This window comes from Geotrypetes seraphini, chromosome 2, assembly GCF_902459505.1.
Source record: "Geotrypetes seraphini chromosome 2, aGeoSer1.1, whole genome shotgun sequence".
Lineage (NCBI taxonomy): Eukaryota > Metazoa > Chordata > Amphibia > Gymnophiona > Dermophiidae > Geotrypetes > Geotrypetes seraphini.
In genome coordinates this window covers 445943036-445963124 of record NC_047085.1, presented here as the reverse complement: position 1 = coordinate 445963124, position 20089 = coordinate 445943036, and the positions used below count along the sequence as shown (strand labels likewise).

The window sequence follows — 20089 nt, the reverse complement described above, 5'->3', positions numbered from 1 at the left end:
CTGTAGCGCAAATGGAAAAAATCGAAATTCCCTTCAGACAGACAATCCTGGAGGGACAATATCAAGTTCTATAACTCAGTACTAAAAAAAGCAAGGAAGAATTTCTATGGTGATAAAATTTCCAGATCCAACAACCAGAGTAGTACACTGTTCAACATCTGGCGCACCTTAACCTTTAATTCTCTGGCCCCCAACAACTCTAACCCTATCCCAGCAGACAGATGCTGGACTTCTTTTGAACTCGTATCCGAACCCCAAATCTCTAAACTCTGCCTCAAATTGAAATCCTGCAAATGTGCCCTGGATCCATTCCCTTTCTACCTGTACGAGAATATTCTCACGCAGGCCATCTCATCCCTCACCAGACTTATAAATTCTGCTTTACTATCGGGCCTATTCTCTAAAGAAATGGGACATATTGCCTTATCCCCCTTATTGAAAAAAGTTGATCTTGACCCTTTCTCACCTTCTAACTACCGTCCCATAGCAAATATCCCTCTCCTAACTAAAATGCTAGAGGCCATCATTTCCACCCAGCTCTCATCCTACCTAGAGAGATTCTCCATTCTCTTACCTTACCAATATGTTTTCAGACCCAACTTCAGCACCGAATCCCTACTGGTCTCATTAATTTCAAAGGTGCAACAATTACATTCTCGTAATAAGTTAGCTGTCTTATTACAATTCGATCTCTCTGCAGCTTTTGATATCGTCCACCATAATATCCTAATTTATCAACTTTCCGAGATAGGCATCGATTCCATAGTTTTAGAATGGTTCTCAAACTTCTTACGTTCCCGCTCCTACACTGTCAACACAAATGGCACCATGTCCGCTCCGTGGAAACTGACTTGTGGAGTCCTGCAGGGTTCACCCCTATCCCCTATTCTCAACATCTACATGTCTTCCCTGAAACTCTTCCATCTATCTTCCCTTGAAACAATCTATACATATGCTGATGACATCCTTGTCCTTCTCGAGACAGACTCGAACCTTACCAACCTCTCTGAGAACATAACAGCTTGCATAACGAAACTCCAATCCTGGTCCCTCTCAGTTCAAATGAAACTGAACGAGTCCAAAACAAAACTTCTCTGGCTTGGTCCAAAATTAGAACAGCTGCCCACCCTCTTCGCACTGCCCTCTGGTGCCATACTGCAGCTTGAGTTCTCTAGCAAAGTTCTAGGCATCATCATCGACTCTTCTCTTTCCTTCAACGACCACCTAAACTCCTTGGTAAAATCATGCTTTTTTAGCCTCCACATGCTGAGGAAAGTGAGATCCTGCTTCCACCAACAACACTTTGCCGTCCTTGTTCAATCCATCATCCTCTCCAGACTAGACTATTGTAATTCCATCTATCTAAGTCTAACTAAAAAAGTCTTCAAAGACTTCAACTAATTCAGAACACTGCTGCCAAGTTGATCTTCGCAAAACGCAAATTTGATCATGTTTCCCCACTTCTGTCCAAACTCCACTGGCTCCCAATAATTTCCAGAGTTCATTTTAAATGCGCCTGCATAACTTTTAAAATCTTACACGGCATCCTCCCTCCCCTAATCCCACTGTCTTGGAACTCCTTAAGTCCCGACACCACCAGGCACTCCCAAAAACTTAAACTATCCTTCTCCTCGCTAAAAGGTATCCTCTATGTGGGAAAATCTCTCTTCTCCAGAATCACAAGGCTTTGGAATAATCTTGCTTGTGTTTCTAATCTTTTTTGCTGAGTGTCTCTGATGGTATTGATGAGGATGCCAACATTGACTGGATTGTCGATGTTGGCTGCGATACTGGAGGTGATTTTTGCATATAGGAGGTAAAAAACATCCTCAGTGTTGTCGATGTCAATGCTTTTGACGACGATGCTCCAGATGTCGATGGAAAAAGTCTTTCAAATTGGAGCTATCTAGCTTTTAGTGAACTTTTCTAGTGTTGCACAGTGCTTACAAGAAGCTGGATGGTGAGCAGGGCCAAGGCACTGAAGACACCAATTATGTGGGTCAGTGTTGAAATGGTCCTGCTGCACCGAGTGCACCGCTTAAAACCACTAGAAGACTTAGACGTGGAAGGAAAAACCATTGACGCAAGATTGAAGGACTCAATGGTCCAGGGAGAAGGTTGAGTAAGTTCGTACCTGAAAAAGATTTGAAAAAAGACCTGAAAAAAGGCTTTGTCAGGGCAGAAAGACAAAATATGAATGTTTTTACACCAGGAAAGTAAAAAATGAAAAGTAAAAAGATTATAAAAACACTGGGAAGGCACCAAAAAACCAAACTGAGTTTGACGCACTTTTGGACTGACTCCAAAAGAACACAGCTTCTCAGCTCTGCAGAAAACAGAGAACCGATGGTCCACGAGCTGATGTCAGGCAGGAAAGCACTGGCGCATGCACGGTATGGGCAGTCTTGAGGCTTGATAAAGTTTAAAGTGACACCATACTTTTGCACTCTCTGTACCGGGCTCCATGGATGACATCACCCAAGTGAGAATATCTGCCTGCTATCCTAGTATAAACAAGTTTTACATATGAATGGCTGAGGAGAAATGAAACTGAAAGTTTTAGATTGATCTTATCAAAGTCCTGATTTTAACCCAATATAGATGCTATTGCAAAACCTTAAATGAGCAGTTCATGCACATAAAACTATGAATGCATCTGAATTAAAGCAGTTTTGTAAACAAGAGTGGGTTAAGATGGGGTTGGCTTTTCTGGTTCTCGAGAGCCCCACACAGGTGAGGTTTTCAGAATATCCATAATGAATATGCAAGAGACTGGTTTGCAAACCTGAGGCAGTGCCTGCAAATCTCTTATATGATTATTCATATGAGAGATCCTGAAGACCTGACTTGTTGCGGCTTTCAACGACTGGAATTGCCTACTCCTGGGCTGATTCCTCAACAGTGATGTGAAAAACTGATATCAAATTATAGCAAGCGTTTAGTTGCCACTATTGCTGGTAAAGGTGATGCAACCAGTTATTAAGTTTAGGAGACGGACATTTTTATACAAGGATAATATGGGTTTTGGATAACTTTGTTTTATAAGTAAATTAAACAATGTTTTAAAACTTGTTATCTGTTCACTCATGCCCCTTTTGTCCAATATTACACTTTGCTTAAAGATCAGAAATAATTTAATGAGACATATCCGCTATAATAAAACCCTTAGCGCACATGCGCACTTCAAACTCTGTGTTCCATGCCTCCGTGGTGCCGTACCACCTCATGCTCAGTAGAAGGAGCCTGTGGCAATTTGTGACACATGTGGCGGTTCCACCAGCGGCAGTGGCGGTTTGTGGCACGTGCGACGGTTTCCCCAGCTGAATAAGGAGCCTGCGGCAGTTTGCATGCGGCGGTTTCCATATCACTACAAGAAGCTTGCTTCAGAAAACACGGGAGACTTATCAGATAAGACCAGGGAAGGGGTGCTGCTGGACAGGGGGAGGTAAAAGTAAGGAAGAAGGGCTACTGCTGGACAGGGGAGAGCAGGGAAGGGGTGCTGCTGGACAGGGGGAGGTAAAAGTAAGTGAGAAGGACTGCTGCTGGACAGGGGGGAGGTAAAAGTAAGGGAGAAGGGCTACTGCTGGACAGGGAGGAGCAGGGAAGGGGTGCTGCTGGACAGGGGGGAGGTAAAAGTAAGGGAGAAGGGCTATTGCTGGACAGGGGGGAGCAGGGAATGGGTGCTGCTGGACAGGGGGAGGTAAAAGTAAGGGAGAAGGGCTACTGCTGGACAGAGAGAGCAGGGAAGGGGTGCTGCTGGACAGGGGGGAGAGACAGAAAGAAAGAAAGAAATACAGACAGACAGGGGGCCAGGGAGAGACAGAAAGAAAGAAAGAAATAAATACACTTCCCCCTCCATATTTGCGGTTTCGATTATCTGTGATTTTTTGGGGGGAAAAAAAGCAGTTTAGGACCTTCCCGCCTCCTTACAGGACTTAAAATGTCTAGTAGCGCTACAGAAATACCTGTAAGTAGTAGTAGTAGTAGCAGCAAAATGTTATTTATATATTTAAGTGCCTCATTCAGAACATGACACCTAAAAGTAATTCAGATATACAGTAATTCAGCATTTCAGATTACTCCTTACCTGGTGGTCTAGCGGGCTTTCGGGGACTCACAGGAGACTATGGGAACTCACGGCAGTCATTTCCTATTGGCGATCTGCATGGGGCAGGAGCATAGGAAGATCGCTCTTGTCCCGAAAGCCCGTTAGACCACCAGGTAAGGCCAGGATGCTGGGGGGAAGGTGGGTCAGAGTCGGACGAGAAGTTATTTGTGGTATTTCACACTTCACGGTCCGGCTCTGCCCCTATCCCCCGCGAATACCGAGGAAGAAGTGTACAGACAGACAGGGGGCAAAGAAAAAAAGAAATACAGACAGACAGGGGGCCAGAGAGAGAGAGAGACAGAAAGAAAGACAGGCAGGCAGGGAGCAAGAAAGAAAGACAGACATAGAGAAAGAAAGAAATGCCTAAGTCTACACATCTATTCTAGCACCCGTTAATGTAACGGGCTAAAAAACGAGTCTAAAATAATAGGATAAATCAGGAGGCGGGTAGATAGATATTTTTCACATCACTATAATCAAGTTTAACTTGCATTCCTTTCTTTGTTTTACTCTGTACACTACTTTGACGGTGCTGTAAGTATCAATAAACAAGCATAAATGAAATACCAAGGGAATTGGGGGGGGGGGGCTTTTTCACATCACTGTATGATTATTAAATATTTTGTATACTGCATCTTAAGTTATTACTCAAAACACAGTGATTAATGGGCCATATACACAATGTATGTAGAATTCTAAATACTATACAGAAAACCTGTAATATTTTTGTATAGAATTCCTACAACACCAGATAGTGATAGCAGACAACGTCTATAGGCTCCATCTCATCTAGCCAGAATTTACCTCAAAGCTTCCTACAGCTAGACAAGTTTTCAAGATAGCCATAATGAATCTGCATGAGATAAAGTTGCATATAATGGAGGTACTGTCTTGTGAATTTCTTTCATCTATATTCGTAATGCCTATCTTAATACCCAGTGACTGGCTGTACAGTTTACAAACAGGACTGGGAAGCCTTGGAATTCCTAATCTCAACTTTGACTCATATCAAAAGATCTTCGATGTGCATCCCATGACTTAAGTTAGCTTAGGTCTCCAACACCTCCACTAAGGTGTTTCCTGCACACATCATAATCACTAAATATAAGAGGGGAGAATTGGAATTTGATATACCGCTTGGATAAGGTGTATAAAGTGATTTAAAATCAGGTACTCAAGCATTTTCCCTATCTGTCCCGGCAGGCTCAATGTCTATCTAATGTACCTGGGGCAGTGGAGAATTAAGTGACTTGTCCAGGGTCACGAGGAACAGCACAGGGTTTGAACCCACAACCTCAGGGTGCTGAGGTTGTAGCTTTAACCACTACGCCACACTCTCCTCCAGAGGACTTTTCTTCAGCAAGTCCCTGTTTTTTTGGAGTGTTTTTTTTTTTTTGCAGTAGCTCAGAAAATTCTGTGACACCAGTCTGAGAACTCTACTGCAAGTAAAGGTGTGTGATGTAATGGACTTAAGCACATTCTTGTACCTGCATCTAGTGTAAGCAATTTTCCAAAAACCCGCTTCTGTGGTAAAATAAGTTCTGCCCCATAGAAACCACTTATTAAAATTACTTAGAGGGCATAATTCTATAACTGCCGTGTTAGTGAAGAGCATGCATGTACTTTTTGCAAGATGGTCAAAGTAAAAGTGTATGCACACTTTCACTTTGAAACTTAATTCAAGGAAAGCTAAGTGCCCACATACACCTGCAATGGGGTACTTACAATTTTTCAGTGTTAAAAAAAAAACCCAAAAATGCATATTTTAAATTTTCAAATTAATGTTTACAAGTGTAAATCCTGCCCTACATAAGTTATTGTGTTTCCAAAAGTGTTGCAGAGTCTGCGGAATGAACATAAACTGAGCTCAAATGGACACTACTTACATAACTTTCAAAGAAGAAGTGGCTGTTAATCGTTCCATATTGAGATAAATACTTAAGGAAGTTCTTCTCATTAATCTTGGAGGGGCAGTTTATCAGCACTGTATGTTCTGCCTGTTTTTGTCTTTCTTCTTGCATTTCCTGGAAGGTCCTTCTTGTGGTATTACTTTCAGAACCTGTACGAAAAAATAGGAAGTGTATCATACCAAAACTACTATAAATTGCAAGGACTGAACTAACCACTAAACTTCTCCAGTATGCGCTACTAAGGGGTCAGATGGGTCCGAGAGATTATTTTCCAGGCTGGGTCACTATCACTATGTGCAAATCTGATGGCCTCACTATTAGCAACTTGTTCTGCAAGGGGCCCCACAATCTGTATTATATCAATTATGCTGCTTATTTTGATCTCTTTGAAAAGCTGAAGATTGTACAAATTGTTATAAAGTGAACAGTGATTTGCATTTTGAATTCTAATTATTGTATATTGTAAACCACTTTGATTTCTTTTTTAGATTAACAGTTAATCGAGCATAGCTGATGCAATTGTTATTAAACATCTTATGTGAACCTCGATTTGGACCCTTTCAATTAACTTTCTGGTCCCCAAGTCCTCTTTCCCCAAGAAATACTAATTAAACTGATCAGTCTTAAACATACACCCTTCATGGACATCTATATATGAGTATATATATGTGCATATAGAGTGGAACCTTGGTTTACGAGCATATTTCGTTCCAGAAGTATGCTCATAAACCAAATTGCTCGTACACTTCCCCCTCCCCATTCGCGGTTCCTGCACTCGCGGTTTCATATAATTGCGATTTTTTTCTGGGGAGGGGGAAATAAAAAAACCAGTCTTAATGTTAAAAAAAATCCATCTTTTTTTCCTCCCTGCCGCCTTCCCGGCCTTACCTGGTGGTCTAGAGGGCTTTCGGGGCAGGATCTTCCTAGCTCCTGCCCCGTGCAGATCGCCATGAGGAAATGGCTGCTAGGAGTTCCCGTAGTCTCTCGAGGGGCTGCTCCTCTCTTCGGCCCAGTGACTTTGGGCAGGTGGGAGCCCTGCTCCGCCCCCGAATTCCTTCACTCTGGCCTCTTATCCTCCTTCTCTGCTCCCTCACAAACACTTCCCACTCCCAAAAACCTCTTCCCAAACTCTCCCGATGCTACATTCCCCAACAACATCTGTCCTGGGCTCAGAATTCCCATGCTAGTATCCTCCAGACCCCATCATTTCAAAAAGCACCGAGGTGCAAACCTCTCCTTCCTAAAACCTGTTCCCCCAGCAAACCTGCCCATCCTTACCTCTGACTCTCTCACCCCAGTCCCTACTCTCTATTGTAATGCCAGGTCCGTCAGAAATAAGACCCAAATAGTAAAAGATTTACTTGAGGATTTTGATCCGGGTTTTTTGTGCATCACTGAATCATGGATCGAAAAAGATGACTTACTCACACAAAATGAACTCTGTCCCACAGGCTACCACGGTCTTTTCTCTCCTAGATTAAATCGAAAAGGAGGAGGTCTAGCCCTTCTCTACAAATCATTCTTTAATGTTGAGCTCTTAGAAAAGGGTAGTCACCCCTCCCTGGAATTCATGCTAGCCTTAATAAATGACGAACTTCGCCCCCACCCATTAGGTATCCTGCTACTTTACCGCCGACCCAACCCCTGGAATAAATCCTCTGACTTTGTTCTTGAGACCATAACAAAGGCCTATCTAAAATTCCAAAGACTACTGATCATAGGTGACATAAACCTTCACCTAGACGGCAACACCAACAATGACTCAACTGAGTTCAAAGACTTCCTCACCTCCTTAGGCTTCACTGCTTCCCCGCCCACCTCTACCCATGAAAAGGGGCACTCCATTGACATCATTAGCTTTCTTGACCTGACTGAGCATAAAACTTCCACAGATACGACCCGTTGGGAACATGTCCCCTGGTCGGGTCACCTCCTAGGCTCTTTCTGCCTCCCTGTCTTCATGTCAGCCCTTGATACCCCAACCCGTGCCACAAACTCCATCACCTACCGCAAAAAGATCTCAAATGAACTATTCTGGTCCCAGTTTCTCAACAAACTCCCTCCCTTTCCCACTCACACGAACCCTGACTCAATCTGGCACAACTGGGCGACCCTTGCCCCTCTAACCACTAAATCCATCTCCTATTCTCACAAGGCTCCCTGGTACCTCCCTTACCACAGAGAATTAAAACAGAAATGTCGGGCCCTGGAACGGAGATGGAAAAAATCAAAATCCCCCCTAGATAAGCAATCCTGGAGAGAAAATATCAAATCCTACAACTCCGTACTAAAAAAAGCTAGGAAGAATTACTATGGAGACAAAATCTCCAGGTCAAAAAACCAAAACAGTACACTCTTCCACATCTGGCGGAACCTAACTTCTAAAAATGACTCCGCCCCCTCCCCCCTCCCATCTCCAAATGACCTAGCCAAATTTTTCAACGAGAAGATCACTACCATAAAGAGCTCGTTTCCCTCAGCTATCTCCTACAACTCTCTCCCCCCGAAAGACTCCGACGCTATCCCTGCCGACAGATCATGGACTACATTCGAACTTGTATCTGAGACCCAGATCTCTAAACTTTGCCTCAAACTTAAATCCTGCAAGTGCATCCTAGATCCCTTCCCATCCTACCTTTATGAAAAAATCCCTACACAGGCCATCTCTTCCCTTACTAACCTCATAAACAAAGTCTTACTATCGGGCCTGTTCTCCACCGAAATGGGACACATTGCTTTATCCCCTCTTCTGAAAAAACCCGATCTTGACCCTTCCTCACCATCGAACTATCGCCCCATAGCAAACATCCCTCTTAACAAAACTTCTAGAGACCATAGTCACCACTCAGCTCTCCTCTTACCTAGAGAGATTCTCCATTCTCCAACACTACCAATATGGATTTAGGCCCAATTTCAGCACCGAGTCCCTCCTAGTTTCCCTAATCTCAAAGGTGCAACAACTACATGCCCAAAACAAATTTGCTGTTCTCCTACAGTTTGATCTCTCCGCGGCTTTCGACGTCGTGCATCATGACATACTAATCTACCAACTTTCCGAGATTGGGATAGACTCTTCTGTCCTAAAGTGGTTCTCAAACTTCCTTCGCGATCGTTCCTACATTGTCAACACAAACGGCTCCAAATCCGCTTCATGGACACCATCCTGTGGTGTTCCACAGGGCTCTCCCCTATCCCCTATTCTCTTCAACATATATATGACCTCCCTGAAGCTCCTTAAACTATCCCCCCCTTGAAACAATTTACACATATGCAGACGATATCCTCATCCTCCTTGAAACAGATCCAAACCTTACAAACCTCCAAGAGAACATCACATCATGCATAATGAGACTTCACGCCTGGTCCCTCTCAGTACAGATGAAATTAAATGAATCAAAAACAAAATTACTCTGGCTCGGCCCAAAATTAGCTCACCTGCCCGCCCTCTTCACCCTACCCACAGGCCCTGCTCTACACCTTGAGTTCTCAAGCAAGGTCCTTGGCATCACTATCGACTCCTCCCTTTCCCTCAACGATCACCTGAATTCCCTGGCAAAATCTTGTTTTTTCAGCCTCCACATGCTGAGGAAAGTTAGATCCTATTTTCACCAAAAGCATTTCATCGTCCTTGTACAATCCATCATCCTATCCAAACTCGATTATTGTAACGCCATCTACTTAGGCCTAACGAAAAAAAGTCTTCACAGACTCCAGCTTATCCAGAACACTGCGGCTAAGCTGAATTTTGCTAAACGCAAATATGACCACGTCTCCCCTCTACTTACCAATCTTCACTGGCTCCCAGTACTTTCCAGAATTCATTTCAAATGCTCCTGCCTGGCTTTCAAGATCATTCACGGCATCCTTCCGCCCCTAATCCCTCTATCCTTCCTCGCCCCGACACCAACTACCACCAGATCTGCCCACAGACATAAACTATCCTTCCCCTCTCTACACGGCATCCTCCACGCAGGTAAACTGGGTAGATCCCTCCTCTCCAAAATCACCGGCCTCTGGAACGACCTCACTGTCCCGCTGCGGAACCTGGACTCCCTCCAACTATTCCGAAAACAACTGAAAACCTGGCTTTTCTCTAGCATATAATAATATCTTCTCCTGATTACATCCCCTCTTTTTATGCTTTGTAAACTCTTTCTCTTCTCTCTTCCCATATTTTTTAAACTCTGTAAACCGTGTCGAGCTCCACTTCAGTGGAGAAGATGCGGTATATAAACCTAAGGCTTAGTTTAGTTTAGTTTAGAAAGCATATGAATTATATCAGATGGCATGAAAATATAATAAAATAACAAAAACATCAATAGGAAAAACATAAGAATATCAACGAAGCGTGGAAATTCAATGGACCTGATAAACATAAAGCAAGGTAGTCAAATAAATATGATTATATAAATTGGAGATAATAAAAATCGTAATAGAAATGATTTTATCATGGCCTAAGGCCATGTATATCAAAGAAAAACCTCTGGAAAACAGCATAAAATAAAATAATCTGATCTACATGAAGAACATAGTAAATGACAGCAGATCCATCCAGACTGCCCAACCATACATGTTCCATAAATTAATTATTTAGTTTAAATGGTCCTTTTTCTTAAACATTTCTGGGCCAGAAATCCAAAACTCTGCCCGGTAGTGTGCTTAGGTTTCATCTACTGGAGTCTCCATCAAAGCTCAATCCAGCCCATCTTAACCATCGAAGCCCTCCCCAGCCCGTCTTCAACTGAATGTCCATATACAGGACACAGGCCGTGCAAGCCTGCCCAGTACTGGCCTTAGTTCCTTCAATGCATACCCACTATTTTCTGATTAGAGATCCTCTGTGTTCATCCCACACTTGTTTGAACTCTGTCACCGTTTTCTTCTCCACCACCTCCCTCGGGAGTGCATTCCACACCATCAACCACCCTGTCCATAAAGAAGAATTCCCTAACATTACTCTTGAATCTACCACCCCTCAACCTCAAACACATCATCTAAAATTGCATAAAGAACAAAAAGAGAACATATGGAATTGCTTGATAAAAATATAAAAAGATACAAATGTAATAATGTAGCATTGCAATTATGTGATAAACAGTATTAGACCTACCCACTAGGTGTCACTCCAGTGTTGGGAATACAAACTGTAAAACAATACCAAAAAAAAAAAAAAGAAAAAGAAAAGATATGAGTGTAAAAAAAGGGGCTTCTTTGTAAACCATGATTTGTATGGAAAAAGGAAAGAAAAGTGAAACTTATGCCAAAGAAACTGGACAGCATTATAAAAAGTCAAGCACCAAAACAAGAAGGTAAGCTCAGCTTTTTATAATGCTGTCACAAGATGCCTCTCCACCCCCATGACAATTGACGTAAGCCACAGCCATGGCATTCTCTGAGAACACACGGATGGCTTGATGTTGGAGATGATCCCTGAAGTGGAGAAAGGCCAGCCGAATCGCCCACAGATCCAGGTGATTGATCGACCACTTGCGCACTGATGGTGCCCACCAGCCCTGAACTGGGACAGTTATTCACACTGCTCCCTAGCTTTTTAAACTCACGTCTGACAGCAGGATCATCCAATCCAAGACCTGGAGTAGAAGGTCCCTGGACAGTGAGAGAGGACGCAACTACTATGCTAGACTGTTGCATGCCACCGCAGACCAGGGCAGGGGTGCATGGAATGAGTCCTGCTGTGGATTCCAGTGTAAGAGTAGAATTTCCTGCAGCAGACATAGAGAGGCTCTGCCCCAAGGGACCACATCGATCGTTTTCATCATGGTCCCCAGAACCAGGAGATACTGCCACGCCATCAGGAACAGAGTAGCCAGAAAGTCTCTGACAACCTGTTGTAGTTTTTCCTGATGGGACACGGGCAGAAACACAGTGTTCTCACCTGTGTGAAATCAAACTCCCAGGTACTCCAAATTCTGGGCGGGCTCGAGGTGGCTCTTCCTGAAACTGATCACCCAGCCCAGACGTTGCAGCTATTGCACCACCTGCCGGACAGCCAGACGGCCCTCAAATAGCGAGGGAGCTCTGTACAACCAGTTGTGCAGGGACAGGAGAACCAGGACAACCAGAGTGCAAAGATGGGCCGCCGCCACCACCGGGGTGCCGTCGCCAATCCAAACGGCAGTGCCGCAAACTGGAAATTTTGCCCCAGAACATGGAACCACAGATACTTCCATTGGTCCAGGAAATTGGGAATGAGGAGATACGCCTTTGTCAGATCCAGGGAGGTTAGAAATGCCCCTGACACCACCGATACAACCACTGCACACACCGTCTCCATGCAGAATCGAGGAACCTTCAGGGATGCATTGACCACCTTGAGGTCCAGAATTGGTCTCCAATAGTCAGATCCTGACTTTGGAACAATGAAATATATTGAGTATCTCCCAGAGCCCAAGTCTAGCTCTGGTACAGAGTGACTACCGAAAGATCCAAACATCTGAAGAGTGGCCTACACCCAAACCCCCTTCTCGAGGTGGCCCGCAGGGGAATCCAGAAAATAGTCAAAGGACAGAGACACTCCAATTTGCAGCCATCTTTGAGACCTCTAGAATCCAGTAGGCGGAGGGGATGGCCTCCCATTCTGCCAGAAAGGCCAACAACCCCCTCCCCCTGGAGAAGGAGACATCGACCTGGTGTCAGAACTGTTTCTGAGTGGAAGCCAATTTGCTGTAGACTGCTGATGGCGGGGCCCGCTGAAGTGTGGTCTGGAAAATGAAGAGTACCGTTGACCTGTGGAAGGCCTGAGTACGGATGAAAATGCTGGAAGGGATGAAAATTAGTATGCCCAGGACTCCTAGCAGGGTGGGACCAGTTCCCAGGTAATGCCTTGGGTTTATGATCCTAAACACTGGCCACAAGATCATCCAGACCCTGGTCTAATAGGAGCTGACCCTTAAAGGGCAACTGGCTCAGCATAGCCTTAGAAAAGGAATCCCCAGACCATTGCCCAATCCAGAGTATTTTGCGAGCCGAGACAGAATAGGTGTCCAGCTTGGCGAAAACTTTCAAGATGTCGTACAAGGTATCAGCCAAGCAATCCACTCCAGAGATGAGAAAATCCAAATCACTAAGCACATCATGGCGCAGCTTGGAATGACAAGCCCAGGCCATGAAGGAGGCTGTCGCTGCTTTAACACCAGCCACAACCAAAGCAAATAGACGCTTAAGGATGAAATCCACATGTCAGTCCTGGACATCCTTCAGTGATGGGCTTGGGAGATGTGCACTTTGTGACCTGCGCCACCGAAGAATCCACCTTCGGGGAAATAAAGTGCTTGTTAAAGCCATCCGCCATGGGAGAAAGCTGTGCCATGGCTCGAGCACATTTCAAGGGACACACTGGATTATAATTTATTTATTTGTATCCTGACTTTCCCAAAGCAGGTCACAACAAACACACACATAATCCATAAGAAACAAATTAGAACAATAAAACAGAGGTTAGCGACCAGCGCTCATACATACAATTTGAAGAGCAAAATTCAAAGTTCATATTTTAATTTGCAAAAAAGATTTTTTTTTTAGAAATCTTTTGAAATTCTATACATTATTCTGCTGGCGAATATACAGAAGAAGTCTATGCCATTTTCTGGGGGGGCCCCATGCATGAGAAGATACTATCCCTGGACATCTGCAGCTTCAACTCTTTAACATTTGGAACGTATAAATATGCATGATCGACACAGAGAAAACACTTTGGTGCTAAATTGTGCACACAAAGATAAACCAGTAGCAACACTTTGTAACAGATTCTATATTGCTTTAAGCCAATATAGAATAACATACCATCTGTTACATGGTCCCGCCTCCCCAGTCGAAACAATGTCCTAATGACTGAATTTTGCACCATAGCACTGCAGTGCACATAGAGTTGATGCAGGCAAACTTAAAAGCACCAGGTTGCAATAATCCAAAATGGGTAGCACAACTGTTTGTAAGACAGCTTTAAACATGATGCCAGACAAATACGGCATCATATTATTCATCATTCGCAGTTTGAAAAACAGCTTGCGAACCATTGCCTGAACATACCCCTGAAAAGTCAAACCGGAGTCCACTATAACTCCTAGGTTCTTTACCTCCACCACAACTGTCACTTTAGTACGCAGAAGTTCAAGCATAGCCGGTACGTCAGTTCCCAAAACTCTACCAATACACATAGCTTTCATCTTCTGGACACTCAACTCCAATTTATTGTAGTCCATCCATCCCTTTATCTTTGTCACGACCACCTGCAGCCGCCGAATCGCTTTCTCAAAATCTCCATCTACAGAGATAGAGAATTAAATATCATCTGTATAAAGTCTATATGAGACCCCCAGGCTCATAAGCAGCCTACAGAGTGGAATCAGATACAGGTTGAACAAAACTGCCAAGAGCACCTGTCGTCGTCATCCAACGACTGGACAACATCCCACACTGCTCCTTGTGACCCTGGGCAAGTCACTTAATCCCCCATTGCCTCAGGTACATTAGAAAAGAGTGTGAGCCCACTGGGACAGATAGGGAAAAATGCTTGAGTACCTGAATGTAAAACCACTTAGGCTATAAGTGGTATATAAAAACAATACAACCTTGGATTGCAAGTAAATTGGTTTGCAAGTGTTTTGCAAGACAAGCAAAACATTTTATTAAATTTTAACTTGATATACAAGCTATGTCTTGCAATACAAGTACATACAGTATACACACATCACAACTTAGCAGATGGTTCTTCTCTCTCTGACGATGCAAGGGTGTACTGACTGTTCTAAACAAGGAAAATCTTGCAATTCAAGTACATACAGTACACCAGGGGTGCCCAAAAGGTCGCTCACGATCGACGGGTAGCTCGCCAAGGCAAAGTGAGTCGATCACCCAGGACTCACTTTGCCTTGGCGATATATTGGGCCGATCAGTCTTCCTCTCCCCAACGTCAATTCTGCCATTGGAGAGGAAGTTCGGGCCAGCTAATCGCTGCCTGGCTGGGCAGAACTTCCTCTCCGACAGCAGAATTGACGTCGGGGAGAGGAATGCTGGTCGGCCCGAAGCAGGGAGAGCATGGGTCGGCGTCGGCTTTGGGGCCTGTTATCCATTGGTGGAGGTTTGGGTCCTGTTCCCCGATGGCAGCGGCAGTGGTAGTGGCTTGGGGAAGGGCAGGGAGAAAGAAAGAAAGAAAGGGGGCAGGCAGGGAGACAGAAGGAAAGAAGAGAAACAGAAAAAAAGAAAAGGGGCATGAAGAGAGAAAGAAAGAAAGGTCAGGGAGAGAGGAAGAAAAAGTTGGGGGAGGGAATGAGGTGTGGAGGAGATGAAGCATACAGGCTGAAAGAAAGATTGGATGCACAGTCAGAAGAAGAAAGTGCAACCAGAGACTCATGAAATCACCAGACAAGGTAGGAAAAATGATTTTATTTTAAATTTAGTGATCAAAATGTGTCTGAATTTATATCTGCTGTCTATATTTTACAATATGGTCCCCTTTTACTAAACCGCAATAGTGTTTTTTAGCGCAGGGAGCCTATGAGCGTCGAGAGCAGCACTGGGCATTCAGCGCAGCTCCCTGTGCTAAAAACTGCTATTGTGGTTTAGTAAAAAGGGAGGGGGGTGGGTATTTGTCTATTTTTGTATGGTTGTTACTGAGGTGACAGTGCATAGAGTCATCTGCTTTGACCTCTTTGAAAAAACCCCGGAATAGGAATGATAATTAACAATTCTATGCGTACAGTGTGCGTTGTGTTTTTTTTAAAATTTTATTGTTGGTAGATCATTTTGACTTGGTCATTTTAAAAGTAGCTCGCGAGTCAAAAAAGTGTGGGCACCTCTGCAGTACACACACATCACATCATCACAACTGAGCTCTTCTCTCTCTGACACTAAAGAGTGTAGTGACTGTTCTAAATGAGCAAGGTCTTGCAATACAAGTATGTAGTATTTTGTATTAAAGTTTTTGGATTGTGGAACGAATCATCTGAGTTTCCATTATTTCCTATGGGGAAAATTACTTTGATATACGAGTGCTTTGGATTACAAGCATGCTTCTGGAACGAATTATGCTCGTAAACCAAGGTTTTACTGTACTTAAATAAATGAAATAAATAAATCACTCCCATCCACCATCACCTCTTGTTGCCGGTCACATAAAAACGACATAAACCATTTCAGCACTATTCCTCCAGGATTATCCGGAAGAGAGGCAGATTGTGGCCTCTGGACACTCATGAGGGAACATTCAGCAGTGACCGGCTGTTCCGTCTGCAGCTTCAATTCTTGCAGAGATTCAATATTAAATCTACAAGGTGCATGGGCTTAAAGAAACTGCATACTGTGGGACCTCCCACAAATCACAGGCTCCACCGAAGTGCCACCCAGCAAAAGCAGAGGAATGGAGTGTCTGGCGCAACTGTGGGCATAGCTGGCTTACTCCCTAGTACCTCCACAGGGAGGCAAGAAGATAAACCCTGGTCGCTTGGAGCAGGAATCCCTGTGACCGGCATCAAGGCCAGTGGAAGGGAAACAAGCATAGACTTTAACTTATGCCTAATAAAGCATATTCAGAAATTCTGGTGGGAAACCCTCCTCCGTGGGTAGAAGCTGACTTCTGTACAACAGATTTAGAATGCTTGGAAGATATATGAGGTTTATTGCTGGAGATGCACTTGCGTTTCACTGAAACGCTGCCAGCGCACTCCCCAGACACCCGATGCCAATTTCGCGGGAGTCAGGGCATAAGGCGCTTAAAAATCTTCTCTGGAGGTCAAAGGCACCACATTCAAGCAAATCTTGTCCCCCTTGCGGGCCACAGCACAAGTAGAACACAGCTATCCACTGCAAATGAGGCATGAATTCATCCCATCCTGCCCTGCAGAGGTCATCTATGTGGTTTTCTTTCAAAAAATGAAGCTGGCAAGTATGAAAAATAACCTTAAAATCAAATCTTGGAAAAATCCAAAATGGCCACAAAAATAGCCTGAGAAAACCACAGAGAACCCTCAAAAACATAGATTTTAAGATTTTAGGGGTATGGGGCATGCAGGGAAACCTAAAAACCCCTTTTTAAAGACCCCCCAAAATCTCTGATTCAAGCTGTTAGCTTTCTCTCACATAACCTTTACTCACTGTGATGAATGAGAGAAACTGCAGATAGAGCTGAACACAGCTTACAGCAGTGGTCTTAACTCAAACCCTTTGCAGGGCCACATTTTGGATTTGTAGGTACTTGGAGAGTCTCAGAAAAATTAGTTAATGTCTTAGTAAAGAAATGACAATTTTGCATGAGGTAAAACTCTTTATAGTTTATAAATATTTCCCTTAATAATAATAATATTGTAATTTATAGCTAAATAATAATAATTTTATTTTTTATATACCGCCTAACCAAGTAATGGTTCTAGGCGGTTCACAACAAGTAAATCTAAACATACAGCTAAAAGTACAGTTTAAAAATGGAAATACATTAAACAAGAGAAGAGCATAAAATTTAAGAGAAAACATCAAATTGACATATGATCAAGAAACTGTTTTATTTTACTTTTGTGATTATGATAAAAATACCGAGGGCCTCAAAATAGTACCTGTCACTGCTGTCAGGGCTTCTGCTGTTTTGTTTTTTTTGATAAACAAAAAGGAGCAAAAACCTCTCTAAAGCATCGAGAGGAGAGTGATTAGAAAAAATATCAAAAAAATATACTAAATAATCAGCACACTATGAGGAGGCAGCTCTAATGAAAAGCTTATATGAAAACTAGTCGTTAAGTTGAGTTTCACTGCGCCCTTGCTTTGAGCATTCTTACAACTCTTTTTCGGTTCCCTGAAGCAGGAACGAAACGGGCCACGTCCATCAGAACCCGCAAGCCAAAGTTAAGTTTGCTGTTCCACACTTAAATCATTATATTTATTATTTTGAAATAGAAGTAGCTTTGAGCACTTTTCAAACTGACAGATTTTACAACAGGCTTCTAGAGTTGAAGCAATGATTGGGCGGTGAGGTGGTAGTGTTGGGATTTTCCCTGTTATCACCTCCATTTCTCTGAGCAGAAAACTCTATGAACAGTTGTTTGGTTATAAGCACCTTATTTACTTATAATTGAGTGATTATTTAGTATATTTTTTTATATTTTGGGTTTGTTTTTTTTTAATGGCAGAGATATTTTGCATGTATTACAAAGGCAAAATATCTTGCCAAGAAAAAAAAAAGCTCCCCCCCAACCCTCCCTCAAATGCCCGCCGCCGCATGCTGGTCACCACACACAAATGGCAGGAGGGATGCCGACTCCCGACTGCGCCCCCTCCCGTAAAAAAGTTGGGGGCATTTTAATACATTTATATTTTTAATAACAAATAAAGACCTCAGATTACAAAAACCCACTCATACTGTTCCCTCAATTACTAGTCACAAAAGCCTCTAGTACTATAATATCCTAAATGGAAAAATGTATTTTCATTTCAAATATTGCAAAAAGATTTATCTAGACTCAAAAGTTTTTTTCCTTAGTCAATATATTTTTATTGAAAATAAACAATGAAGTAAAGGAAATAAGAATACACTGGCTACCAACAGAATATCACATCCACTATAAAACCATGATGCCAGTTTTCAAAGCACTAACAGGCATGCTATCTCCAAAACTAACAGCCACACTACAGATACATCAACCTACTAGACAACTTCGGTCCTCAAAAACAAACTTCCTTGACATACCCTCCCTACAAACAATTCACCTTGAAGAACACAGAAACTTGATCTTCTACATATTAAAGGTCCCCAGTGGCGGAACCAACTCTCTGAACAATTATGGTTGACAACTGACCTCACAGCATTCAAATCCTTATCAAAAACATACCTGTTCAAAGATGCTTTTTCCACCTACTAATCCTGAACCATATGCCAAAAGACAGATGTAAACGAACAGACTGAATATCTAAAAAAACCAAACTTGTGATATGTTGCCACGAAGTCTCTGAAATGTTATAGCTTAAACTTATCTTTACACCTCTGTATAAGGTACCCCCCTGAACCTTTGAAAACACTGTAAGGTCACGTCTTAAATTATGCATTATGTAATGAATAATGGCTTCACCCATCTGTATAAGGTACTCCCAGAACCCCTGAAAACACTGTAATGTCAAGTCATAAAATGTGTGTATGTACTGCTGTAGCACTTAAGTTAAATCCAATAAATAAGAACATGAACACGAAAGGAGCAATGGATCCATTATACAATATCTGAGTTTTGACTCCCCCCCAAAAAAAAAAAAAAAAAAGAATTGTTGATCATGAAGAAGTGGCTCAACGTCCTTCTGGTGGGGGTCACCACTCGCCAGTGGTCAGTTACATGCGCCCCATCCCTCTCCTTCCCTCACCTCTAACATCCTCTTGCTTTTGCTGCTTCTTTGTGGCTACTGTGCTCGCGTCGAGGCTCTGCAGCCTTCCTCTCGCCCCGGAGCGAGCCACTCTCACGAGTAGCCCGAGCCTTCGCAGCGCCATGCAGCAGCAAGCCATGGATCACTTCCGTCTGCACTGCGCATGCTCAAAGGCCAGTACAGAGCGTGTCATGGCCCAAAACGCGTATCTGATATGAACGTACAGCGCCACCCTGAAATGAACATGGGCGAATTGTGTCTTCAAGGGTACCGATTCTGATGTCAGACACCTCAGCTAATGAATGGCATTACTCTGCTCTTACTTTTTCTCATACAGCTTAGTACTGCTACCCTTGTTTATGGGTTTCCTCAGGAACGTGTGCACAAATAACTCGTGAACAAGATTTGCTGCTGAAATAATGGCCTTGTAATCAGTGATCTGTTAAAGGGGCCCTTCTGGATCATCTTAGTTAAACAGTTTAAGAATGTAGCAAAGGCAATGCTTGCGTTGGCCGTTGTATGGTAATATATACATGCACATTCTGTGAGCTGATATCACTGATATGTTAAAGACATGACAATTTCCTTTTTTGCAGAAAATAGGATTTTGACAGAACAGGGAACCTGAAAGGCTGATTATTCTTTTTCAGTAGAAGATCCTGTCAAATGGATCAGTGCAGTAAGGGGACCTTTTATTAAGGCGCTAATGTACACA

The 20089-nt window shown here is 43.1% G+C and overlaps 1 protein-coding gene across 1 annotated transcript in view; it reads right to left on the bottom strand.

Annotated features, from left to right (window-relative positions):
* MTPAP (mitochondrial poly(A) polymerase) overlaps positions 1-19684 on the bottom strand; it is a 73748-nt gene extending 54064 nt beyond the window's left edge. Inside the window, exons 1-2 of the mRNA XM_033931450.1 lie at positions 19375-19684; positions 5995-6167 (exon numbers count right to left, since the gene is read on the bottom strand). Of these exons, the coding sequence (XP_033787341.1) occupies positions 5995-6167; positions 19375-19513 (312 nt within the window). The 5' untranslated portion in view covers positions 19514-19684. The remainder of the gene's footprint in view (positions 1-5994; positions 6168-19374) is intronic.
* Positions 19685-20089: the final 405 nt, after the last annotated feature.